The sequence below is a fragment of the Myotis lucifugus genome, unplaced genomic scaffold, assembly GCF_000147115.1.
Source record: "Myotis lucifugus unplaced genomic scaffold, Myoluc2.0 scaffold_297, whole genome shotgun sequence".
In the NCBI taxonomy this organism is placed as follows: domain Eukaryota; kingdom Metazoa; phylum Chordata; class Mammalia; order Chiroptera; family Vespertilionidae; genus Myotis; species Myotis lucifugus.
Window position 1 is genome coordinate 731,015 of NW_005871345.1, and position 27,540 is coordinate 758,554.

General features: G+C 40.3%; 1 protein-coding gene and 1 pseudogene across 1 annotated transcript in view; both read right to left on the reverse strand.

Moving 5' to 3' along the window:
• Positions 1-1,954: 1,954 nt before the first annotated feature.
• Positions 1,955-4,144, reverse strand: LOC102427888 (annotated as a pseudogene).
• Positions 4,145-9,274: 5,130 nt separating this feature from the next.
• LOC102432032 (olfactory receptor 49) overlaps positions 9,275-27,540 on the reverse strand; it is a 20,314-nt gene continuing 2,048 nt past the window's right edge. Inside the window, exon 2 of the mRNA XM_023763700.1 lies at positions 9,275-9,408. Coding sequence (XP_023619468.1) covers positions 9,275-9,408 — 134 coding nt within the window. The remainder of the gene's footprint in view (positions 9,409-27,540) is intronic.

Sequence of the window (27,540 nt, forward strand, 5' to 3'; positions counted from 1 at the left end):
GTCATATTCTTTTTTTGTATTTAAAAAAAAATTTTTATTGATTTTTTACAGCGAGGAAGGGAGAGGGATAGAAAGTTAGAAACATCAATGAGAGAGGAACATCGATCAGCTGCCTCCTGCACACCCCCCACTGAGGATATGCCCGCAACCAAGGCACATGCCCTTGACTGGAATCGAACCCGGGACCCTTCAGTCCGCAGGCCGACGCTCTATCCACTGAGCCAAACCGGTTAGGGTGATTTTGTCATATTCTTAGAATTCTGGAGGTGTTTACTGCTAACCCTAACTGTAGCTTGCAGTACTCTGTATATAAGAAAAAGCCCTACTTTGTTTGACAGGCTTTTCTCTCTTCTTAAATGTAGGGGTTAGTTAGCATGATTTATATTTTGAAGGATAAAATGTTTCTGGGAGCCCAGCCGGCGTGGCTCAGTGGTTGAGCATCTAGCTATGAACCAGGAGGTTAAGGTTTGATACCCAGTCAGGGCATATGCCCAGGTTATGGGCTCAATCTCCAGTGTGGAGTGTGCAGGAGGCTGATCAATGATTCTCTCTCATCATTGATGTTTTTATCTCTCTCCCTCTCCCTTCCTCTCTGAAATAAATAAAAATACATATATTAAAAAAATTAAAATGTTTCTGGGAGATTTTATGTTTGTTATTCAAGATGCAGAAAGTAGGGTTTATGGTTACATGAAAAGATCTGTCTCTCCACAAATAACAAGTGTGCACTAGAAAAAATCATAATTTTATTGAGACTGGATAAGAATAAGGAAAACCATAACCTGGTCTTATAAGCAATTTTTTTTTTTTTTGCGTTGTGCTAAGTTATAGGTGAACTTCTAGTTCTTATTGTTGGTTGATACTTATCACAGAGCCTTAGGCCAAATAGAAAGAGAAGTATTGTGAATTGATGGAAAAAGGGGCCTCTACAACAAATAAAAAAAAGAAGCCTGAAGTTATTTCTCTGTGAACTTTAACTATGATTTATTCCTGATTTCAAACATGGCAGATTTTAGTAGAGCCTTAAAATTAGTTCCTGCTGTTGTCATTTACTTTGAGTTCACCATTTATTGCTCACACTTAAAAATACTAACTAGGGAGATTTCTCTATTTAAGGTTTATAGCCTTTCTCTAATTTTCCCTCTGTTGGGGGCAGAGGGAACAGCACCAGATGTTAGACCAGTGGGGTCAGACCAGACCTGGGTTTAGCAACCTTGGTACTTGAGTGCTGGCTAGGAAAGAATTCAGAGCCAAGACTCAAACTATAAAAGAACATTTATTTGGAAAATCACAGAGGAGAAGAAGTAATTTGTAGAAAAAATGGGCTTAGGAAAAAAGTTATAGAGGTAAAGGAAGGGCCCTTGGAGTTTAGAAGTGAGGAAGGTAAAGGTGATGGGCCTGGGGGGAGGGCGAGGGGAAGGATGAGGGGAAGGGACAGGTGTGGGGTGTGCTCCCGGGAGGGAGAGGTGCTGGGTTCTCCATCCTAAGGTATTTTTTGTTAATTAAAAGGATTATTTATTTTAAATGCACATGGTACCATAATTCATCAAAATCATTTATAGTAGTTAACCACCTCTTAAATATGATCTTATAAACAATGTGTGGATTCAGTCAGTTTGTTTAACTGTCTGCTATGAAGTCTTTGAAAAAAGGAAATTATGACACGATCCATTCCATTATTAAAGGGGATTAAAAAGAAGCATAAACTAATTTGAATATACCTAGAAATTTCCTAGGTATTGTATAAACCTGACTCTTTATATTAAAACTGTATTCTGGTTTCCTACTATAAGTAAGAAATTCCTTAACAGTGGCCTAGAAATGAGCTTAATGTCTTGGTGACACATACTTCCTCACCTCCTGATGGTCACTCATCAGTATAGTATGTCTGCTGTTTCACCTCTGCTAATCTTCCCAGGAGGACACGCATTCCATTCTAGCCATCGCATCCTCCTTAACCTTCCAAATGCCACTGCAGTGGGGAGGAGCCATCACAGATTGCCATAGCAACATAGTTTTTGTGACTCAGTGGATCAACCGCTTTCAGGCACTGTCCAAGTGACACCTGGTATAGCCGATTATTCTTCCCAAAGGTCCACAGCTGGGATCCCCCCAACCCGTGGCACTTCACTAGCTGGGGTGGGTCTGATGACCGAGTTTCTGACATATCCAGGCAAAGCAGGTTACTTGAAACCAATTCATGCTCTTCATTATAAATCCAGATCTGATTTGGGTCACTGTGGTCACATGCTTTAAGCACTACTAGGCCTCCCTTCTGACTTGGGCACTTTAAGCACTACTAGGCCTCCCTTCCTGTCTGGAAGTGATAAAGCCTTCCATGCTGAAGGATTTTTGGGTATTTTGGCCTTCTGGTGATAAAAATGCGTTGCTGCGCCCTAACTGGTTTGGCTCAGTGGATATAGCGTCGGCCTGAGGACTGAAGAGTCCCAAGTTCGATTCTGGTCAAGGGCATGTACCTTGGTTGTGGGCACATCGATGTAAAAAAATCAATAAAATATATTTCAAAAAAATGGGTTTCTGGGGTTTGGCATTGGGCCCAGATATCTATATCTCCGGATAAATGCTATCCAAATACCACTTAAATGATTTACAACCCAACTGCTCCCTCAATTCAACAAGCTCACTGATGTTTCCATAGCTTCTTTAAGGAAAAATACTGCTCCTTATATTCATCCAACCAAACGTGTGGCAGCCTCAGGAGTTGTGTGTCATGGTGGCCTGGCCTTCAGGGGAACCATGGGGTGGCCTTTTCGGGAAAAGGTGTCTGACTCTGGAGCAAGGGATGATGAAAAGCTTACCTCCACACATACAAATCCGAAATGATATTTCCAAGTTTTCTCCTCCCCAGATATCCATGCCGCTGTCATACTGCCCGAGTTCACTGAGTAGCTTCTATTCATGGCAAACAGTCCTCCAGCCATTGTAGGTGACTTTACTGGTCCTCCGAGCTTGGAAAGGGGAACACGATCCCATTTGAAGTGCAGTCCCGAGTTGAACCCTCCAGGCACCACAGGGGACGAGCTGTAGGCCAGCGTGTCCGCCCTGATGATATCGATCACTGGGCACAGGACCGTCTGCCGGTCTTCCCGGATGGCAGCCAGCAAGGGCTGCAGCCACGTCACATTCACTTCACGCTGGCTGTCCAGGAACACCAGGACGTCTCCTGCTGCATGGGCTGCTCCCATCATTCTTCCTCGAATTAATCTCTCTTGCTTTGTGTTTCTTATTAATTAAATTTTCCCAGGGAGGTGTTTTTGGACAAATTCATCTAGTTTTCCTTTCAAATCATGAAGTCACTGTTGCCATCCATGAGGATGATTTCATGGAGAGCCCGGGCTGGTGTGCAGTCCAGGACGCTGTGCACAGCAGATAAGGCTTCATTGTAGAAACAAATAACAATGCTAGTGACTGGCAGATCCACAGGGTATGTCTTGTCTTTACATGATGCATTCCGTGTACCTGGCACATCTCTGTGGTAGTCCAAGGGGTTGCTAATAAGCATATTGAAGGTAAGCTTCTGATACCCCAGGTCTCTCCTGATCATGTTTATTAAAAATCATACCCAGTTCAGAAGAGAATTTCATGCTGCCTTTTTCTGCATCTTCAATATGATTACTACACCATCAATCTTGTTTGCTTTGAACTGTAATTCTAATATTTGACTTGGACCTCGGGTGAAATGGGGATAGAATTTTTGGGGAGTGGTCCATGGGGCCCAGATCCCTTGATGGGCACATTCTTAAGTGGCTGAGTCACTTCACTGAAGTTGAAATAAACAAAAAACAAAACCGTCCAGGTCGCAGATGTTAAAAGGCATCCATAACAGAAATAGCGAACTGTGACGCTTTCCATTATAGAACTAGCATAGCTGAAGGGCCATTTTCACTTTCCTGGAGCAAAAGCTGCTGGAGCCATAAACTTGTGCTGGAGGCTGGGTGTGAACTGGCATCAGAGTTAGAAACTCTAGGAATGCAGTCTTGGGGGGCGGGCACACTTCTGTGGGCTTTGCCTCCAGGAGCCCCACCAGGTCTTCAAGGTGAAGGGGAGATCCCAGAAAGATCCTCTGGTGAACCTCTCTCCGGCAATTCAGGATTCCGGCCTTCTGGGACTCAGGCTGTGGCATCTTCCCTCCACTGTAGCCCAGGTCCAGCTGCACTAGCCGCCGCTGGTGGAACTGGCTTGAAGAAAACACAGTGCCACGCTAGCCTAGGCCTTGGGGGAATGGTGTGGGTGTGCTCCCGGGTCTTAAGGGTTTTAAGGGTAGAGATTTTAGGGGAGGTCCCAGGAGAAGATCTTAATAGAATGTTTATCAGCTTGCTAGGTGTGTCCTTTGAGGGTTGTGGTTTCCACTCGTTGATTGGCGGCACTGGAGGGTCATTATTCTATGCAGCAGGTCCTGAGGTCAACTTTGGTGTTGCTTGTCTGGTTTTGCTGTTTTTCTGGGCCTGGAGCTGAAATACAACTGAAGCCTAGATGTTATCTCTAGGGAGGAAAGATCAGAGGGTCGAAATGGCATGACTAGTGATATACCTTGAGGATGAGGTCTTACCCTACAATTGTCCTTTGCTAGGCACACAGGGCTTTCCACCCTGGTGACCTTCGGTACCTGGCCCGAAGTCTTGCTCTACTCATGTCTGTCTAACTGTCTATCACACCTCTTTCTTTTCTTAGGTTGTACTGCTTTTCCCCTTACAGTTGTTGAACTTGGGTACATTGTGAGGTTCAGATGTACAATCTATTTTTATTTTGGTATGAGGGAGTTTTAGAGTACAAGGTCACTTGGTTAGTAATAACTAAGTCAGGGCAAGAATTCATCCTGGATATACCACTAGCCAAATCAGGGGCAATTTGAGCCTCATAATTAATAATCATAGTAACATAATAATCTACTACCTAAATGGGAATCCATAAATCCATACCAATGTTTACAAATGAATGAATAAATATATAAAAGGTAGAGAAGGGAACGTCTCCTTCAAGCATAATGCCAGCTAACAAATGTGATAAATGAGGAAGAAGTGATGCAAGTTAGAAAGTCACCATTTGACAATCACCATATTTATAGTTGCTTCTGATAAGATCACCAATGGAAGCTAAAATTAGTGGGTGTTTTTCTCAGAATATGATACTTGTATAGTCTCAAATTATTTCCTCCAAGATTATCTAGTGATTACAAAGGAAAAATAGTGACTTTACATTGGTGTAATCTGGTAGATCCTGATTTAATCAAATAATGAGTGTTAACATTACCAGTAACAGGACTGAGTAGCATCATGTACCTCTGATGTAATGCATTGACAAGGACACAACATTGTGGTGTTCTTGCCAAAACTGCATAAGCTGAATCTAATCACGAGGAGACATCAGACACATCCAAGCTGAGGGATTGTCTGCAAATAACTGGCCTAAAAAGCAAACAAAACAAAAAACAAATACCTGGCCTGTAGTCTTTTTTAAAAAAATATATATTTTATTGATTTTTTACAGAGAGGAAGGGAGAGAGATAGTTAGAAACATCAATGAGAGAGAAACATCGATCAGCTGCCTCCTGCACACCTCCCACTGGGGATGTGCCCGCAACCAAGGTACACGCCCTTGACCGGAATCGAACCTGGGACCTTTCAGTCCACAGGCTGACGCTCTATCCACTGAGCCAAACTGGTTAGGGCATGGCCTGTAGTCTTGAAAAAAGTCAAGGTCATGAAAAACTGATGAACTGCCCCAGATTAAAGGAGACTAAAGAGATATGACAACTAAATGTTACATGTAATCCTGGAATTGAGACTGGACTTAAAAAAAAGACAGGACATTGTTGGAACAACTGATAACATTTTACTATGGACTATGGATTAGATAATGGTATTGTATTGATGTTAAATTTCCTTATTTTGATAACTGTACTGGAATTATGTAAGAGAATGTCTTTGTTCACAGAAAATGCACATTGAACTATTTCAGGACAAATAGATATGATGATTACAACTTAATTTCAAACGGTTCAGAAAAAACATATACACATACACATACAAAGAAAATGGGGTAAAATGTAGACACTTGGTGAATCTGGGAAAAGAGTGTACAAGAGTGCTTTGCAGGATTCTTGCAACTTTTCTATAATTTGAAATTACATGACAATAAAAAGTACCAAATAAACCTAATCCTGAATTTTTTGGATTACTTTTTTTAAGCTTTATTTTATTTTGTTAATCCTCACCTGAGGATATCTTTCCATTGATTTTTAGAGAGAGTGGAAAAGAGGGAAAGAGACAGAGAGAGAAACATCAATGTGAGAGAGACACATAGATTGGTTGCCTCACGCATGTGCCCTGATTAGGACCCGGGATCGAGCCCACAATCGAGGTACATGCCCTTGACCAGAATCGAACCTGGAACCTTTCAGTCTGTGGGCTGACACTCTATCCACTGAGCCAAACTGGCTAGGGCTTGGGTTACTTTTTTAAATAAGATTTTTATTGTGTATAGTATGCATATTTTTATTGAAGTATAGTATGCATACAGAAGAGTACACACACCAAAGGTGTCCAACTTGATTTCTATGAAATGAACCCCCCAGGTAATCATAATCTAGGTCAGGATCTAAAACATTACCAACATCTGGAAGCACCCTTACCAGTCATTACCTTTATTCTGCCAGGTAACCTTTATCTAACTTCTATTATCACAGTTTAGTTTTGTCTCTTTTTTATATACATAGAATCATACCATATAATTCTTTTTTGTGTGTACTTTCCCCCCAAACATGATGTTTGTGTGAGTCATTTCTTGTAAGTAGCTGTAATTAATCTGTATTTAATTGTTATTTTAAAAAATATATTTTTTATTGATTTCAGAGAGGAAGGGAGAGGGAAAGAAAGATAGAAACATCAATGATGAGAGAGAATCATCAATTGGCTGCCTCCTGCATGCCCCACAGTGGGGATTGAGCCCGCAACCTGGGCATGTGCCCTGACTGGGAATTGAACCGTGACCTCCTGGTTCATATGTCGATGCTCAACCATTGAGCCATGCTCACTGGACCATTTGTTTTCTTTTTTCTTTCTTTTTAAAAAATATGTTTTTATTGATTTCAGAGAGGAAAGGAGAAGGAGAGAGAGATAGAAACATCAATGATGAGAGAGAATCATTAATTGGCTGCTGCCTGCACACCCCCCAGTGGAGTTTGAGCCTACAACCCAGACATGTGCCCTTGACCGGAATCAAACCTGGGACCCTTCAATCCACAGGCCGATGACCTACCCACTGAGCCAAACCGACTAGGGTGATCATTTGTTTTCTTATTCTTTAATTTTGTACTGTACTTAAACAGACCATGATTTATTTTTTACCATTGTTGGACATTTGGGTTGTGGGGCAGGCTGTCTTTGAGATGGCCCCCACTGATCTTTGCCTCCTGTTTTTCTTGACCTTATGTAATATCCTCTCCTTCAGTATGAAGTGGGCCGTGTGACTAGCTTCCAATGAATAGAATATGGCGAAAGTGATAGAATTTCACTTCTGAGATTAGTGAGTGCTCTCTTTTAGATGGATTCCCTGGGGAAGTCAGTGCCATGTCATGGGGTCGCCCTCCAGAGAGGTCCACATGGTGAGAGGCTGTGCCAGCAACCACATGAGCGAGCTTGGAACCAGATTCTCCAGCCCCAGTCAGACCTGGAGATGACTGCAGCCCTGGGTGATGACTTGGAAGCCACACTGGATTCCTGACTCACAGAATCAGTGAGATAGAAATGGTTGTGTTATCAGCTGCTAACTTTTGGGTTGACTTGCTTTGCAGCAGTTGATGACTAATACAAAATGTTTTCCTAGTTTTGACGATTACAAACAGTATTGCCCAAATCTTCTTATATGTGTAGTACACATAGGTGGTTATTTTTTGGGGTGTGTATCTAGGAATAGAATGGCTGGGATATAGCTTTAGCAGATATTGCCTTACAGTTTTCCAAAGTAGTTGTATCATTTCATACCTCTACCAACAGTGTAAGAGAGTTTCTGTCCTTCCATTCACTTGAAAATACTAGGCATTATCAGTCTTTTTAATATTAGACATTCTAATATCTCATCTTAAAATATTTTACTTTGAAAAAATTTCAAACTTAGAGAAAAGTTGTAAGAACAGTACACAAAACGTTCATGTTCTATTTACCTATATTCCTTAATTGTTAACATTTTACCATATTTTTCTCTCCCGTTATGTATCTGATGATTCTTTGAGAATAAGTTTAGAACAAGTTGCAGTGTATTTCTTAAGTACTGCAGTGTATTTTCTTAAGTACTGCAGTGTATTTTCCCCATGCAAAAACACTTTTCTGTATAATTACAATATAACTGCCCCAAATCAGAAAACCAACATTAATACACCACTATTATTCAACCAAGTGATCCTGTTAAAATTTTGCCAACTGTCCCATTCTCTCTCTCTCCTTTTCGGTCTAGAGTCCAATCCAGTATCAATTTGCATTTAGTTGTCATGTCTATTTAGTCTTCTGTAATCTAGAAAATAGATTTTAAGTAGTTCCTTAATGTTTCCCTATCTTTCATGATCTTGGCAGTTTTAAAGAGTGTGCACCTTTCCTTCTGTAAGTACTCTCGATTGGAGTTTGTCCAATGCTTCTTCATGTCCAGACTCAGGCAATGAATTCTTGGCAGGAGTACCCTCTAAAATGATGTTGTGTTCTCTTTAGTGTATCACATCGGAGAAATCCAATGTCAACCAGTCCCATTGTTAGTACCAGTAAGTTTAACCATCATCACCTAGTTAAGTTGGTTTTTCCACTGTGAAGTCATCATTTTTCCATTAGTAATTGAATAGTGTTCAAAACTATCCCAAGATCATGTTCATTTATTCATCAGTATGGACTCCTGGTCCTAATTGATAGTCAGTAGATTAGGACCTGTTACTATCATCATTATGATCATCAGATTGTCCCAGTTTTGGCCAGTAATAACCTTCTCAAGCTCAGTCCCATGTCCTTTGGACATATGCCCATCACTCTTGGAGCATGGCCTTATTTTCTTTCTTGTTGCTAATCTTCACCCATTTTCCCATTGATTTTAGATAGCGTGGAAGGGAGGTGGATGAGGGCCAAGAGGTGGATGAGGGCTATAGACAGCTAGGCGCCCAGGCAGGGATCCACAGAAGAGCACGAAATTTCTAAATACCTTTCTTTGTTCTTGGTAGGTCGGGTTATAGACCTCCTCTGATCTGAGTATGGTCAGACTCCTGTTACCCAGTCCTTCATTTCTTGGGAAAGGCATCTTCTGATAAGGGGCTGTCTTTGCAAAAACTCAAGCCTCCAGCAGGATTCTTCAAGCTAACTAGCATATCTCTAGCTGGAGCTTTTAGCCTAAAGGCCTTGGGAGAAATGCAGGCTAGAATTAAGATAAAGAGAGCAAGCATTTCACTCTGCTACAATATGTAACATTTTGGTTCATCTTTGTCAACAGGTAATACTAATTAGCAAATTCATGAATTAGGGTAATGTTAAATACAATGATTTTTTTTTGTTATAGTCATTACTGACAGTCTATAAGTCATAGTTGTTTGAATTTCTAACATGGGCAATAATCGCCCAAGTCCCATTTATCTGACTGTGTAGAACAGTGGCTAAGAGTTAGGACCTCTCAGACCGCCTAGGTTTGTGTCCTGATGACACTGATTGCTGTAAGTTTGTCTTTAGGCGTGCCAGTTTCCTTTCCTGAGCTTCAGATCTCTCATCTTTAAAAGCACACGTGAGGTTTAAGTGAGATAACACGTACAATTTGCAGAGTGGTGCCTGGCATGTGAGAGGTACCCAACAAATATCAGTTAGTGGTTGTGATTATCATTAAAAAATATTTTATTGATATTTTAGAGAGAGGAAGGGAGAGGGAGAGAAACATTGATGTGAGAGCGCCCCCTATTGGGGAATCAAGTTTGCAACCTAGGCATGTCCCTGACTGAGAATCCAACTAGCAACCTTTTGGTGCATGGAGCACGGGAAGACACCCAACCAACTGAGCCACACTGACCAGGGCTGTTACTATCATTTTAAGCTGCATCCTTTGTAAAAAATTCTGTAACAAATCTAATCAGCTTTTTTGTCTTGGTTCTCCTATAGATATCACGAGTTTATTATTATCCTATATAATAAAAGCCTAATATGCTGAGTGTCTGGTCATCCACTCAACCAATCAAAGTGTAATATGCTAATGATATGCTAAGGTTGCTAAACCACTCGCTATGATGTGCACTGACACCAGGGGGCAGACGCTCCAACCGGTAGGTTAGCTTGCTGTTGGGGTCTGGCTGATTGGGACCGAGCGAGATGGGCCGGACATGCCCTGGAGCCTTCCCACAGCCCCTCCGCCCTGCCAGCCAAACCCCAATACGCCCCCATCGGGGTAGGCTGGCAGGACCCCACCTGTGCATGAATTCATGCACCAGGCCTCTAGTTTACTAATACAAATGTATAGAGAGCATCCCTATTTACTTCTCCATTAGTTTGAAATAGATGAGATTGAATGGGTTCATTCTGAAAAATAGCAGGTTGTTTCCAGCTACAGTTTTCTTCAGTCTCATTGATGTTTTCACCATTACCTCACCAGGAAGTTGAAACTGCTCTTCATGAATATGAATGTTCCACCAATGTGACCCACTGTCTCCTGAGAACTTTTCATTCACTGTGGTTTGTTTAGTTCTTTTTATTCCAGAAGGGTTTCCCTGCCAAGCAAAACAGAACTGAGTGATTTCAAACTTATATATAACTCCCATTTAAAAAAAAAATTCTGTTAACAAAGAGAGGCTGAGTGATGTTGGGTGGAGTTTGGAATTGGGAGTCAGAAGGCCAAAATTCTAGTTTCAACACCGCATCTATTTGCAAATATCTACTGTACATCTGCTGGACATTGAGGGGATTCAAAAAAAGGGTCCAAACATGTGGACCTTCCTCTTGGAGAACTTGCAACCTAGCCAGAGGAAAAACAGCTGTAACATGAGGTTGAAGGAAATAAATGCTGAATTCAGCATCCCATGATATTTGAGGGGAAGAAAGAAATTGTAATAAGGGGCAGGGAAGAGGTGTCCTGGACAACCAACACCCCTTCCCATCATTGTGTGCTCTCCTTTGCACAGGCATACCTTGCTTAATTGTGTTTTGCTTTATTGCACTTCGCTTTATTCTGCTTCACAAGTACTGTATATATATATATATATATATATATATTTTAACAAACTGAAGGTAAGACCTTCCACCAGTAAAAAAATTATAACTTGCTGAAGGGTTAGCATTTTTTAGTAATAAAGTATTTTTACATTAAGGTATGTACTTTTTTAGACATAATGCTATTCCTCACTTAATAGACTACAGTATAGTGCAAACAAGTTTTATATGCACTGGAAACCCAAAAAATTGCGTGACTTGCTTTACTGTGATATTTGCTTTATTGTGATATTCACCTTATCGTGGTGGTCTGGAACCGAACCTGCAGTATCTCAAAGGGTTGCCAGTATTACAGCGTCTGGAAACCTGGGAATGGTACTTCCCAGACTCCTTTGCTTTTAGGGTTCTTATGTAGTTTATGGTTTGCCAATACAAGACATTTTGGCTTAATTTGGAAAGCAGAAGACATTTCCCCTCTCTTCTGACAGTGTGGGTAGCGGGGAGTGTGGGCTTCCTGGACACGAGCTTTGGCAGTGGCCCTGGTGCCATTTCACCTGCCTTGGACCTGTCCCCACAGCTTCCAGGAGGTTTCTGACTGCTTGGAAGCAGCTTCTCTCTCTCAGCATTTACTGCCCAATAAAACCAGGTCCTCGGTTGGTTAGAGCATCATCTCAATATGCCAAGGTTGTGGGTTCGATCCCCTTGTCAGGGCACATACAAGAATCAACCTATGAATGAATAAATAAGTGGAACAGCAAATCAATGTTTCTTTCTCATTCTCTCTCTTCCTCTCTAAAAATCAATAAACAAACAAACAAAAAAACCCCCAGCAACTAGGTCTTTGGCAATGCCATGCTCTTTTTCACCTCTGAGCCTTTACTCATCTGTTGCCTCTTCTGTCACGTAATTTGTCCTCCCTCCCACTTCCTTTGTATTTTATCCATCTTTATGTTCCAGCAATGTCAGTAACTGTTGCATATCAGTCAATCAATCAATAAATCAATCAATCAATATTTTGGGGGGAGATTAGATGAAGGAATGAATGAAAGAAAAGAAGAGGTTACAGACTTAGGCAGATCTGTAAATGGGATGGGGGTGGTGAACATAGGGGACAGGGTAAGCTGTGAATAGTGACGAAACAGTAACAGTTAGAGGGGTTGAGACAAGACACGGATAAATAGAAATACAGTCCTTTATTGCAGTATTATCATTGGGTGTCTAATAATCGAAAATATATGAAAAAGACAAACAACATGGGTTGCTAACTATATGAGCATTTGTTAAATGGAGGCCAAATATGCAATGAGTGGGGAAATGAGTCTGCTACATTTTGAGGGTATGAATAATGAACTACCTGGTAGTAAACCAGTGTGGATGTGATCTATAGAAAAACACACTAAAGGAGAAGACACACAGGAAATAGGTTCTATATATGAATGGTGGGAAGGCCACCTAAGGCTTAATAGAGTAGAACATAATATTTGTATGGTACTTTACAATACTAAAAACATTTTTCTGTTGTATTACCCTACTTTATCCTCATAGCAACCCTGTGAAAAAAGTATATACTACCACTAAGAAAAATAAGTTTATTTGCTTGAAAAATGTGTTTATTGCGGAAAACTAGCATATATAGATATATGAAGGAAATTACTTTTAAGACCATCATTGTTAATATCTTGATGTTGGCTTCTCAGAACTTTTGTATGCATATTTATTTATATCTAAAAAAATGGGATCATATTGCATATTTTAGCTTGTGATTTTACTTGAGACATTGTGAAATTATCTGCATGTCATTAAATGTTCTTCTATGAATGAGATTAATGGCTCCATAATATTCCATTGTCTGGCCAACTTATACCAAAATTTATTTAACTAATCATTTATTGCTAACATTTAGTTGACTCCAATTTTCTCTTCATAAACAATATTGAGATGAATGTCCTTATAGTTAAGCCTGTGAACATATCTTCAATTACATTATTTTATTTTATTTTTTTAAATGTTTTTTTTTTTATTTTAGAGACAGAGGATGGAAAGGGGAGGGAGAGAGGGAGGGAAGGAGGGAGACACTGATACATGTGCCTGACATGCCCAACAGGGGATGGAACACAAAAGCTAGGTACGTGCCCTAACCAGGAATTGAATAGGCAACCTTTCGATACACAGGATGATGCTCCAACCAGCTGAGCCATAGCAGTCAGGGATCAATTACATTCTTAAGATAACTGCCTAAAAACGGAATTATTGAATCAGTATGGCTATACATTTTAAGGCTTTTCCCCTTCACATTCCCAGGCTGTGCTCTCAGGGGTTCACATTAGCTGTTGAGAGCATATATTTCTCTGAATTTTCTAAACATAAGTTATTCTAAATTTTTTTTGGCAATTTTTAGAGGTTGAAATAAACGTTCTTTTCATTTTAAAGAATATTTTTAATTGATTTTAGAGAGAGATGAAGGAGAGAGGGAGAGAGAGAAACATTGATGAGAGAGAAACATTGATTGGCTGCCTCCTGCATGCCTCATATAGGGGATTGAGCCCACAACCCAGGCATGTGCCCTGACCAGGAATCAAACTGGCAACCTGTCAGTGCCACACCAACCAGGGCATATTGTTTTCATTTTTAAAAACAAGAACTGAGGCTTAGGAGGCTAAAGATGGTATAGAGTGGTTGACGGAGCCTGACTACATCCAGGCCAAATCCTCAATCTAGCATACTCTGTTTATGCTCTCCCAGGGATGCACTGTCACCACAGGGACACATTTCCTCCCCATAAGAAAACAGGTGTCAAAATTCCCACAAGATCATGGAGCCATTAGTAGAATATGACTAGTAGGAGTTAAAGAGTAATTCTGTGTACTTAGTTTTGGTCACAGCCTTCTTCATGCATTGGGTTCAGTTTGAGACTATGTAAATAAAACAGACATTTGAAATAGTCCATTGATAGGTCTTAAAAGTGATCAAAGAATTAGACAAGAAGATCTAGGAATGCAGGATACTGAGTATTAAGTTATTTCTAAGGAGGAGAAAAGGCTAGAAGGAGCTCTGACCTTCGAAGATTTGAAGGCCTGAGCTCAGTGTTTAGTGTTTAGTTGACAGAGGGAGGTACATTTTGCAAGTGAGACACTGGGGAAGGGTGTGTTCTATTTCTTGGAAGTTTCAAAGGAAAGATCTTTGCACTGTTCTCCTTCTCAATACTTCTCCAATACAAAGGACGTGGGAGGGGAGAAGAGATGTTGTTTGACTCTGTATAAATGTAGGGAAAGCATGGTGCACCTTGGCGTGGGCTCGGTGAGGTCACTTTCATGCTATTGGTGTCTTCGGGATCCTTTTTCCAGCAGCCAGCTTTCTTTCATGTTTTTAACTATTTTGGGGGGATGCAAAGGGTGTGTGGGTGAGGAGGTAGGTGGGATGGGGGGAGCATGTGAAGGTAGGGGGTAGAGGAAAAGGAAGGGCCCGAGAGCGGAAACAAGGGAGCGTCTCAATTCCTTGTCGGCCCCCTTGTCTCACACTTCTCTGGCCAACCACCAGGCCTTCTTTGGTCTTTATGGGATGAAGGTAAAAATCTAAAAAGATTAAAATAAAATTCTAAAAGGCCTTGTTTTATGGTGGTGGGTTAGAGAGGGCACTGGCCTTAAAGTCTTGGGTTTGTTTCCAACTCAGGCACTCAGTATCTATATATGTAGACTTGGGCCCGCCACTTTACCTTTTTTAAAAGTCTCAGGCATCCTCACCCACCCACAACTAGGACAGTGTATAAATGGAACCAGGCACAATAAAATGAAGGGACTAGAATAGGTTAAGGGCCTTAATTTGGGGTTCATGAGTAAGCTTCAGAGGGTTTGTGAATTTGTTAAGTATTTTTCTGGGAAAAGAGTTAAAATGTTCATCAGCCCTGGCCAGTGTGGCTCAGTTGGTTGGGCATTGCTTTGTGGCACTGAAAGGTTGCCGGTTCAATTCTTGGTCAGGGAACACGCCTGGGTTTCCATCCCCAGTAGGGAGTGTGCAGGAGGCTCAGTGGTTGAGCGTTGACCTATGAACCTGGAGGTCACGGTTCGATTCCTGTCAGGGCACATGCTGGGTTGTGGGCTTGATACCCAGTATTGGGCTTGCAAGAGGGAGCTGATCAATGATTCTCTCTCATCATTGATGTTTCTATCTCTCTCTCCTTCTCCCTTTCTCTCTGAAATTAATAAAAATATATTAAAAAACACACAAACCAAACACCACAGGCTGGGTTGCTTAAAAACAACAGAAATTTGCTTGGCCAGTGTGGCTCTGTTGGTTAAATGTCATCCCATGCACAAGGAGGTCACTGGTTCGATTCCCAGTCAGGGCACATGCCCAGGTTTCGGGCTTGATCCTCAGTAGGGGGTGTGCAGGAAGCAGCAGATCAATGTTTCTCTCTATTGGTGTCTCTATCTCTCTCTCCCTCTCCCTTCCTCTCTCTGAAATGAATAAAAACATGTAAAAATTATTAAGAACACACACAAAACAACAGAAATGTAGCCTTGGTCCATGTGGCTCAGTTGGTTGAGCGTCCCAGTCAGGGTACATGCCCAGTAGGGGGTGTGCAGGAGGCAGCCAATTTCTCAAATCAATTAAAACATATTTAAAAAAACCAGAAATTTATTTCTCATAGTTGTGGAGGCTGGAAGTGTGAGACCATGGTTCCAGCATGGTCGAGGGAGGGCCCTCTATTGTGTCACAGGATTCTCATTTTATCTCACGTGGTGGAAGGGGTTAGAAAGTTCTATGGGATCTCTTTCATAAAAGCACTGATCCCATTCATGAGGGTTCCACCCTAATGACCTAATAACCACCCAAAGGCCCACCTCGTATTAATATCACCTTTGGGGGTGACTTTAACATATGAATGGGGGGGCATAAACATTTAGATCATAGCTGACCATCTCTTTTTCTTGATGAGAAATTTTTTTAGCACTTTTGAGTCATTGTGATCTCATTCCAGTGAGGGGTGGGTCTGGAATTAGAAGCTTTGCCCTCGTAAGGATCCCAATGAAGGAGAGACTAAAAAGGAAACCATGAGAGAAGAATTAGATTTCATATTAAGATATATTATAGAGATAGTAAAATACACTCCTTTCAGACATATAGTTGAATGCATTTTGACAAATGCAATAACTGTGCTATGATAACAACAATTAAGATACAGAAGCGCCTCTCCCCCTCCACCCCTTAATTTTTCCTCCTTCAATCGGTTCCCTCTCCTGTTCCCAGACACTGGTAACTGCTGATCTGATTTCTGTGCCTTTTGCCTTTCCCAGACTGTCACATCAGTGGGATCATGCAGTATATACTTAGCCTCTAGTGCAGTGATGGCGAACCTATGACACGCGTGTCAGAGGTGACACACGAACTCATTTTTTTGGTTGATTTTTCTTTGTTAAATGGCATTTAAATATATAAAATAAATATCAAAAATATAAATCTTTGTTTTACTATGGTTGCAAAGATAAAAAAATTTCTATATGTGACACGGTACCAGAGTTAAGTTAGGGTTTTTCAAAATGCTGACACGCCGAGCTCCAAAGGTTCGCCATCACTGCTCTAGTGTCTGGTTTATTTAACCTCATACATACTTTTGAGATTTATCCACATTGTTGCATGTATCATTAGTTTGTTCCTGTTTATTGCTGAGTAGCATTCATGGTACGAATATTTCATAATTTGTTTATCTATTCACCAGTTGATGGACATTTGGGTTGTTTTCTTTTTTTAAAAAAATACATCTTATTGATTTTTTACAGAGAGGAAGGGAGAAGGATAGAGAGTTAAGAAACATCGATGGGAGAGAAACATCAATCAGCTGCCTCCTGCACACCTCCCACTGGGGATGTGCCCACAACCAAGGTACATGCCCTTGACCGGAATCGAACCTGGGACCTTTCAGTCCACAGGCCGATGCTCTATCCACTGAGCCAGACCGGTTAGGGCTGGGTTGTTTTCAATTTGGGACTATTTTGAATAAAGCTGCTCTGAACATTTGCATATAAATCTTTGACTAGCTATATATTTTCATTTCTTTGGGGTAAATATCTAAAAGTGAGATTGCTGAGTTGTATGGGAAATGTATGTTTCACTTCATAAGGGACTGCCAATCTGTTTTCAAAAGTGGTTGTATCATTTGGCATTCCTAGTTAGTAATATACGAATTCCCAGTTGTCTACAGAGTCTTCACAGGGTCTTTCACATACACACACGCTACCTTCCCCATGACAATGGTCATTTTGGGAGGATCACTTTTACTGTGAAAGTTCCAGAAATGGTTTCATAATCTATTTCTGTAACTCATTCTAATGGTTAGCATAACCATTAGGTTTCACTGCTAGGAAACTCTCCTGTTGAGAAATAGAGAGTATCAAATCCCAATCCTCTTTACTTCTGACTGTTCTTCATCACTCTCTGATTTCTCTTCACCCTTTATATTAGGATGACCAAAATCGACAACTCTGGCCAATTAACCAATTTTATCTAATTTATTTAAAAAAAGAGTAAAATACATTTCTGGGCTTTTCCTACTCACTCTTAAGGTTTTCTTATCCGTCCTCTGATTTTAGTTTGTAGACAGAAGCATTTTCTGGTGATTCATCTTTTCCTTCAGTCTGACTCTTGTTGGAAGCCCTTCCTCTTCTTGCCTCCTCAGCAGTGTATCTCTCAGGCATCTCCTATAGTCTCTGCTTTTGGGATTGGTAGTGGCATCCGCCTGCACGGGCTCCTTGTGTGGGAACAGCAAGGTCTTGGTTTATTCTTAGGCACCCCCTGTGGGCAGAGCTCTTGCTTCCCTTTTCCACGCTGTAGAAGGCAAAGAGAGAGAGAGAGTTATGTGATGCTGTGTGTCTAGGAAAGGCCCTGTGATCATGAAAGTCCTGGGTTTTTATTATCCAACCAGAGGGAGGTATTCATTTCCCCTTGAATAGAGCCACAAGCTCTTTTTCAGACTGGAGTGGGCTATTTTGCATAAAACAAAGAAGTTATACATTAGCATGGGATAACTGGCTCTTCTCAGTAGTTGTCTAACAATGACTAGAGACAATGGCTTAATTATAAGCCACACAGTTAACAGACTCATAGCCCACACACAACATCTTACCGAAATTTCCATGTTCCTTTTGTAAGAGATTTAAATTGGTTTGTGGATCTAATGAAGAGCCTACTCTGTCTTTTCCATTTCCTCACTGCTTCCAAATAAGCACTTCAAGCTGATTTCAGCCTCCGGCCTTTGCCAGAGCAGTTCCCACAGCCGGGGTGCCCTCCCTCCTTTCTTTTGCATTTCTATTATTCACTTCTTTTTCAAAGCTCATTTCAGGCATGTCATCCTTTTAGTCGTTTTTGATTTTTTTTTTTTTACAACTTCAATCCAGTCTAAGCTCTACTGTCTGTGAACATTCATTACTAGTACACATAATTTAACTCATAATTCTTCAGTTGTATGCATCGGTTATATTGTCTTCATGAGCTACTTGAGAATAGAGACCACATCTTGCTCATTTTTGGATTCTAGCACAGGTCCTGGAAACATAAATTTTTGTTGAGCTGTAACTGGACAACCAAGGAGCCGGCTGCCTGTCACTACTTCAGATTAAGCAGAGACGGGGTTGAATCATATGTGAGCATTTATTCCAATACTGCCAGCAGTGTGGGAGAGCAGCAGGTCACCCACAAAAATCTTCTCCTCATCTGTTAGAAATAAGGCAAGCCTCCACACCAGGGGTCCTGGTAGAACACAAAGGATACTCGGGAGCCAGACAGCAAGGCAGATAGCTTTACTCCTGCAGGAGGGTGCGCACGCACACTGAGTGGGCAGTCCGCTCAGGCTTTTATGTCTGACGCACGTCATCTGTTCCTCACTCTTGATTGATCAAAGTTTGGGCTCGCACTCTTGTGTGATTGGCTAATTTAAAGAGAGAGAAACATCCATGTGAGAACGAAACATCAATAGACTGCATTTTGCACGCCCCCTATGGGGGCTCGATCCTGCAAATGAACCACACTGGCCAGAGCTCAACCTTCTTATTCTATTTATGTTTTTAAAAAAATATGTTTTAATTGATTTTTTTAGAGAGAGAGGGAAGGAGAGGGAGAGAGAAAGAGAAACACTGATATGAGAGAGAAACATCAATCAGCTACTTCCTGCACACGCTCCAACTGAGATCGAGCCCTGAAACCTGGGCTTGTGCCTTGATGGAGAATCAAACCAGTGACCTTTTGCTGCACAGGATGATGCTCAACCAACGAGCCATACCAGCCAGGGCTTGTTTTTCTGTTTATTTATTTACTTATTTTTATTTTTAAAATCTTCTCCTTCTTGTCTTTTGGAGTGATTAAACCCCTCCCCCCCCATTCCTTCCACTAATGCTATGAACTCTATTTCTTTTATTTTAGAGGTTTCCCCAGAATGTGTAGTATGTACAATTAACAAAGTCTAAATTTCATCAATATCTTTATATTCTTACTGTATAATATAATATATAGAGGGTTTTTTTTGATTCTCCAAATTAAATATTATTATTATTTAAAGTAATCATTGTCTTTTGTTCACCATTTGTTTTTTACATTTTAGTTCTTCATGCTAAAACTATTTTTTATTTAATTAATTTATTTTAGAGAGGCTTTCTAAATGGCCTACTTGCTCAGGTTCTGTCTGACTTAAAATGTCTTTTTTTTTCTTCTTTCGGTTAATCCTCACCCGAGGATATTTTTTCATTTATTTTTAGAGCGAGTGAAAGGGAAGGGAAAGGGAGAGACAGAGAGAAACATCAGTGTGAGACACATCGATTGGTTGCCTCCCTGAATTGAACCCAGGACCCTTTAGTCCGCAGGCCGACGCAGTAATCCACTGAGCCAAACTGGCTAGGGCTTAAAATGTCTTTAGTTTGCTGTTGTTTTGCTGAGTATGGCCTTCTAGGTTAATAATATTTTATTTCATTACATTCTACTGTCTTCTGATTTTTTGTTGCTTCTTTTGGATAGCAGATAGTCTAACTGTTCTTTTGCAGAAGATATATTTTTTCCTATCTGGTTGCTTTTAAAATATTCTCTTTGCTTTTGGTATTCTAAAGTTTCATGAGAATGTGTCTGGTGTATGGTTTTAAAAAAATTTATTTTATTGATTTTTTACAGAGAGGAAGGGAGAGGGATAGAGAGCTAGAAACATCAATCAGCGGCTTCCTGCACACCTCCTATTGGGGATGTGCCCACAACCAAGGTACATGCCCTTGACTGGAATCGAACCTGGGACCCTCCAGTCCACAGGCCGACGCTCTATCCACTGAGCCAAACCAGTTAGGGCTGGTGTATGGTTTTGTTGAGCCTCTTGAATCTGAGGATTGATGTCTTTCACTAATGTAGAACCTTTCCAGACATTTATCTCTTAGAATATGAATTCTCTCTATGTAATCTTTTCACACCTCTGATTGATTTACATTGGGCTATCTCACTGCAATCACCATTTCTCTCTCTTTCTCTCTCTTTCTCTCTCTTTTTAAAAAGATATCTTTATTGATTTCAGAGAGGAAGGGAGAGGGAGATAGAGATATGAGAGAGAATCATTGATAGGCTGCCTCCTGCACACCTCCCACTGGTGCTCGAGCCCGCAACCTGGGCATGTGCCCCTGATCGGAATCGAACCTGGGACTCTTCAGTCTGCAGGCCCACTCTATCCACTGAGCCAAACTGGTTTAGGGCCACCATTTCTCTTAAAGTCATTTTTATATTTAATGTTTCTATCTTGCTGCACTGCATTCTGGATAATTTCTTCACATCTATTTCGAGTTCACTTATTCTGTCTTCAGATGTATCCAAGCTGAATTTTAGCTTGAAAATTAAGATTGAAAAATATTTAGTGATATATAATTGACAAACAAAAATATACTTATTTAAAATATACAATTTAGTGAGCTTTAATATATGTATATATTGATTAAACCATCTTGAAAATGAAGATAAAATTCTTATTATCATAAAAATTTCCTCACATATCTTTGTAATTAATCTTTCCCTCTATCTTCAAACCAAGCAAAACTAATCTGCTTTCTATTATAGTTTAGTTTGAATTTTCTTCAATGTTATATAAGTAGAATAATAAATAATAATAAATGTAACCAAGGAGGTGAAAAATCTGTACACTAAAAACTATCAGACACTGATGAAAATAACTAAAGAAGACACAAATAAATGGAAAGATATTGTGCATTGTGTGTTAATGGACTGAGAGGATGAATATCGTTATAATGTCATACTACCCAAAGCAATCTACTCCCTCCCATCTGTCAACCCTCTGAAGATTTCAAGCAATCTCTACCATAATTCCAATGGCATTTTTTTTTTTACAGAAATAGAAAAAACAATCCCACAATTTGATGGAACCATAAAAGACCCCAATAACCAAAGTAATCCTGAGAAAGAAGAACAAAGTGAAGGCATTATACTTCCTAATTTTAAATTATATTACAAAGCTAGAGTAATCAAAACAGTATGGTACTGGCATAAAAACAGACACATAGATCAGTGGAACAAAGTCCAGAAATAAAATCATGCAATTGATTTTCAACAAAAGAGCCAAGGATATATAATAAGGAAATGAACAGTCTCTTCAGTAAATGGTGTTGGGAAAACTGATAGCCACTCGCAAAACAATGAGACTGAACCTTTATCTTGCACCACTTACCAAAAAGCAACTAAAAATAAATTAAAGACTTGAACATAATACCTAGAACAAAAAATAGAACACAAAATATAACTTATTTTCTGTGGTCATGAAATGTCTGAAAGCATAAGGAGAATCAATATGATGTTAACGACTTTTTAAAATGCTTCTTGGGCATTTATGCTTTAAAAAAAAAAAAAGAATTGTGGCCCTGGCCAGTGTGGCTCAGTTGGTTGAGTGTTGTCCCATGCACCGAAAGTTCACCGGTTTGAATCCCAGTCAGGGCACATACCCAGGTTTTGGGTTTGTTCCCTGGTTGGGGTGCATATGAGAGGTAACCGATTGATGTTTCTCTTTCTCTCCTTCTCTAAAATCAAGAAAAACATATTAAAAAAAATATAAACTGTGTTATAGCTATATTTGTGGAGAATTGACACCTGGGTATATATCACCATTTATTTAGAATTTCATTGTTTTCTTTCATGGATGTTTTATAATTTTCAGCATATAAATCTGGCACATATTTTGTTAGATTTACACTTAAACATTTAAATTTTAAAAAATTGATTTTAGAGAGAGAAGACAGGAAAGAAAGAGAGAGAAACATTGATGTGAGAGAGACACAGAGGAAGAAGAGCTTGATGATGATCTTTTATTATATTTAAAAGATGGAAATCAGCTCTCTGTGTAATATGTGTGTTTATTTAATGGAGGACTTGTTCACAAATATGCAAAAGATTTTGCTTGGGCAAGGTGAGTAAAATGAAAAAGGTAATATCACATTAAACACTTTGCACATTTATCACAAAGTTACACCTTAGGAAATTGCAAGAGAGCCTGGCATAAGCTTTTGAAGTCATATGTCTCCCATCTCTAGTTCTTTTTTAAATTTAAAAATTGTATTTTTAAATTACAGTTGACATTCAATATTATTAGTTTCAGGTATACAGCATACTGGTTAGACCAGTGGTCGGCAAACTGCGGCTCATGAACCACATGCGGCTCTTTTGGCCCCTTGAGTGTGGCTCTTCCACAAAATACCATGTGCGGGCGCGAAGGTACAGTGCAATTGAAACTTCGTGGCCCATTCGCAGAAGTCAGTATTTTGTGGAAGAGCCACACTCAAGGGGCCAAAGAGCCGCATGTGGCTCGCGAGCCGCAGTTTACCGACAACTGGGTTAGACAATTATATAATTTATGAAGCAATCCCCCTGAAAATTCTAGTACCCACCTGGTACCATACAAAGTTATTACAATATTATTGACTATGTTCCTCATGGTGTATTTTACAGCCCTGTGACTATTTTTGTGACTACCAACTTGTACTTCTTAATCCCTTCACCTTTGTTCCTAGCACCCTCTACTCCCTCCCATCTGTCAACCCTCAGTTCTCTGTATCTGTGAGTCTGTTTCTGTTTTTTGTTCATTTATTTTGTTCTTTAGATTCCAAATATAAGTTAAATCATATGGTATTTGGCTGACTTATTTTATATAGCCTCTAGGTCCATCCATGTTGTCACAAATGGTAAGTTTCATTCTTTTTATGATTGGGTAATATTCCATTGTATATAGGTACCACATCTTTTTTTTTTTTAAAATTTTAAATTGATTTTAGAGAGGAAGGGAGAGGGAGAGGGAGAGAGAGAGAGAAACATCAGTGTGAGAGAGGAACATAAATTGGTTGTCTCCTGTGTGTGTCCCAACCAGGGATCGAACCTACAACCTGGGTATGTGCCCTGACTGGGAATCAAACCTGTGACCTTTTGGTGTATGGGATGATGCTCCAACCATTTGAGCCACACAAGCCAGGACAGTACCACATCTTTACCTATTTGTTTGTTTATTTATTTATTTATAAATATATTTTTATTGATTTCAGAGAGGAAGGGAGAGGAAGAAAAAGATAGAAACATCAGCGATGAGAGAGAATTATTGATTGGCTGCCTCCTGCATGCCCCCTACTGGGGATGAGCTCACAACCTGGGCATGTGCCCTTGACCGGAATTGAACCCGGGACCCTTCAGTTCATAGGCCGGCACTCTATTCACTGAGCCAAACCGGCTAGGGCTCCACTTGTTTATTGATGGACACTTGGGTTACTTCCATAGCTTGGCTATTGTAAATAGTGCTGCAATGAACATAAGGAAGCATATATATGCACATGTATTTTTGAATTAGTGTTTTGAATTTCTTTGAATATTACCTAGAAGTTAAATATATATATGTATATGTATGTGTATGTGTGTGTGTGTGTGTGTATGTATGTGTGTGTATATATTAGGTGCTCCTATATTGGGTGCATATATGTTTGCCAGGGTTATATCCTCTTGTTGGATCTATGCCTTTAGTATTATGTAGTGACTGTTGTTGTCTCTTTTGATGGCCTTCATTTTGAAGTCTATTTTGTCAGATATGAACATTGCTATTCCAGCTTTTTTTCTCTTTTCCATTTTCATGGAAATTTTTTTCCCATCCCTTCACTCTCATCCTGTGTGAGTCTTTTGTTCTGTGGTGGGACTCTTGTAGACAGCATATAGTGGGGTCATGTTTTTGTATCCATTCAGCTACTCTGTGTCTTTTAATTAGAGCATTTAATCCATTTACATTTAAGGTTATTATTGATAGGTACTTATTTATTGACATTTTAATTCTGTATGCCTACATTTGTCTATTTCTTCTTCTCATTAGAGCAGTCCCTTTAGCATTTCTTGTAATGATGGTTTGGTGGTGATGTACTCTTTTAGCAATTTTTTTGGGGGGGTCTGGGAAGCTCTTTATTTCACCATCTATTTTGAATGATAGCCTTGCTGGATATAGTAATCTTGGTTTCAGATCCTTGCTTTCTTTCTCTGTTGTTGTTGTTTTTTTGGTTAATCTGCACCCAAGGACATTTTTCCATTGATTTTTTTAGAGAGAGTGGAAGGTAGAGGGAAAGACAGAGAGAAATATTGATGTGAGAGAAACACATCAATTGGTTGCCTCCTGCATGAGCTCCAACCAGTGCCCGGGCCAGGGAGGAGCCTGCAACCAAGGTATGTACCTTGACTGGAATTGAACCCAAGACCCTTTGGTCTGCAGGCTGATGCTCTATCCACTGTGCAAAACTGGCTAGGGCCAGATCCTTCCTTTCCATTATCTTGAGTACTTCATGCCATTCCCTCTGACCTGTAGAGTTTCTGATGAGAAATCCAGTGTCAGCCTTATGGGAGCTCCTTTGTAGGAACGTTTGCTTTTCTCTTGCTGCCTTTAAGATTCTCTCTTTGTCTTTAATTTTTGGCATTTTAATTACGATGTGTCTGGGCATGGGCCTGTTTGGGTTCCTCTTGCTTAGGACTCTCTGTGCCTCCTGAACTTGTGTGACTTTTTCCTTTATCAGGTTAGGAAGTTTTCTGCCATTATTTCTTCAAACACATTCTCTATCCCTTGCTTCCTTTCTGCCTCTTCTTGTACACCTGCTATCTGAATATTGTTACATTCATGTTGTCCCACAGCTCCCTTAAGCTGTCCTCCTGTTTTTGAACTGTATTTTTTCTCTTTGGTTCTCTGATTGAGTGATTTTTTTCAACCCTGTCTGCCGGAGTCCATTCATTGTCTTCACTAGCTGAGTTTAGACAGAGACCCCCCCCAAAAGCTAGTAGCCATTGAAAGTCCTAGTAAAGGTCAGGGCTGTGCACCACCCAGTTAATCTAGGAACCATTCAGTTAATTTAGGTAATAATAGTTGAAGCATCCCCACCTTAGTTCCCTTAATTCCTTAGATAGTTATGTAGATCCTTGTTGATTATTGTTAATCAGTTACTCTGCCTACACTCGGAAATCTATTGATAAGCTAATCTGTTACTCTGCCTACACTTGGAAATCTATTGATGAGTTAATCAGATGCTTTTGTCTACTCCTGGAAATTGCTGATCTGTGTGTCATTGAAACTTCCTTTTCTTAAGGGCTACTCCAGATCAATAAAAGATTGGAGCAGCCTGAGCATGGGAGGAAGTCCTTCGGGACTTGCCCGCCTGGTCCCCCAATATTGCAAAATTATCTTGTGTCTTTTTCTCTCATTTGTTGTGCGGCTCCACTTTCAGATACCGAACCCTACTCCACGCAGAACGTGGAGGGAGTGTTACCCGACACCTGTCTTCTAATTCACTGATTTTATCCTCAGCTTCCCCTAATCTGCTGTGTATTCCTTCCAATGTGTTATTTGTGCTATGTCATTCTTTGTTTCTGTTTTTCATAGTTACTATATCTTTATTCATGCTGTTGAGCATCTTTACCATCATTATTCTGAACTCTATATCAGATAAATTTTAAAATCTCCATTTCACTTATCTCTTCTGGATTATTCTCTTGTTCTTTCATCTAGGGTTGTTTCTTTGTTTCCTCATTTTGGCTGCCTATTTGGGTTTGTGACTATGTATTAGGTAGATCTGCTATGCCTCTCAATCTCTAGTGCAGGATAGCCAAATGACTCAAAGAATCCAGAAACTGCTTCTGCCTACAGACTGATAGGATTCCATCTTGAATAGCCCTCAGGCAATCATCCAAAGGTGTGGTGAGAGATTTTTCAACAGGGTGGGGCAGTTGCTTCTGCCTGGAGACTAATTGTTATTCTCAGTACTCTTTTTATTTTTATTTTGTTTTATTGCTTAAAGTATTACAAAGAGTATTACATATGTCTCCTTCCCCCCCCTTGACATTCTCCTGGCCTCCCCTACCCCCCAGTGTCTTGTATCCATTGGTTATTCTTATATGCATGCACACAAGTCCTTCGGTTGATCTCTTACCGCCCCCCCCCCCAACCCTCCCCAGGGCTTCCCACTGTAGTTTGACAGGCTGGTCAATGCTGCTCTGCGTCTGTATCCATTTTTGTTCAACAGTTTATAATGGTCTTTATTATCCATAAATGAGGGAGATCCTGGGGTTTTTTCTTTCCTTGGCCGGCTTATCCAGTATGGAGTTTTCTCAAAAAGTTAAAAATGAACTCCCATTTGACCCAGTGATCCCACTTCTAGGAATATATCCCAAGAAAACAGAAACACCAATCAGAAAGGATATATGCATTCCTATGTTCATAGCAGCACAATTTACCATAGCTAAGATCTGGAAACAGCCTAAGTGCCTATCAGCAGATGAATGGATTAAAAAACTGTGGTACATCTACACGATGGAATACTATGCTGCTGTAAAAAAGAAGGAACTCTTACCATTTGCAACAGCATGGATGGAACTGGAGAGCATTATGCTAAGTGAAATAAGCCAGTCAATGAAAGAAAAATACCACATGATCTCACTCATTTATGATAATATTCTCAGTACGCTTAATGGGCCTCAGAAACTCTGCAAAGTGGGGCAGGGTGCTTTCCAATAGGGTGGGCCAAGTGCCTTTCTCCCAGACAAAGCTGCCTGTATAACAAATGTCCGCATGAGAAAGATGATCTCTGCAGCTTGAGGGAACTGGGGTGTCTGCCTTCTGAGCTCTAACCCCAGAGACCCGATCCTGGCTTCTGCTCACATAGTTCTTGTCCACTCTGCCCTCCCTCTGCCTGAGCACAAAGTGAGTGTCTCCACAGGGAATTTTGTGTGTTGGCTTTTTAAGAGGGTGCCTGCATTCCAGCCATCACTCCCTGGCCAACAGCAACCCTGCTGCTTTTCACAGACGCGGCAGTTTGAGCAAGCCTAATCAAAGAAACCA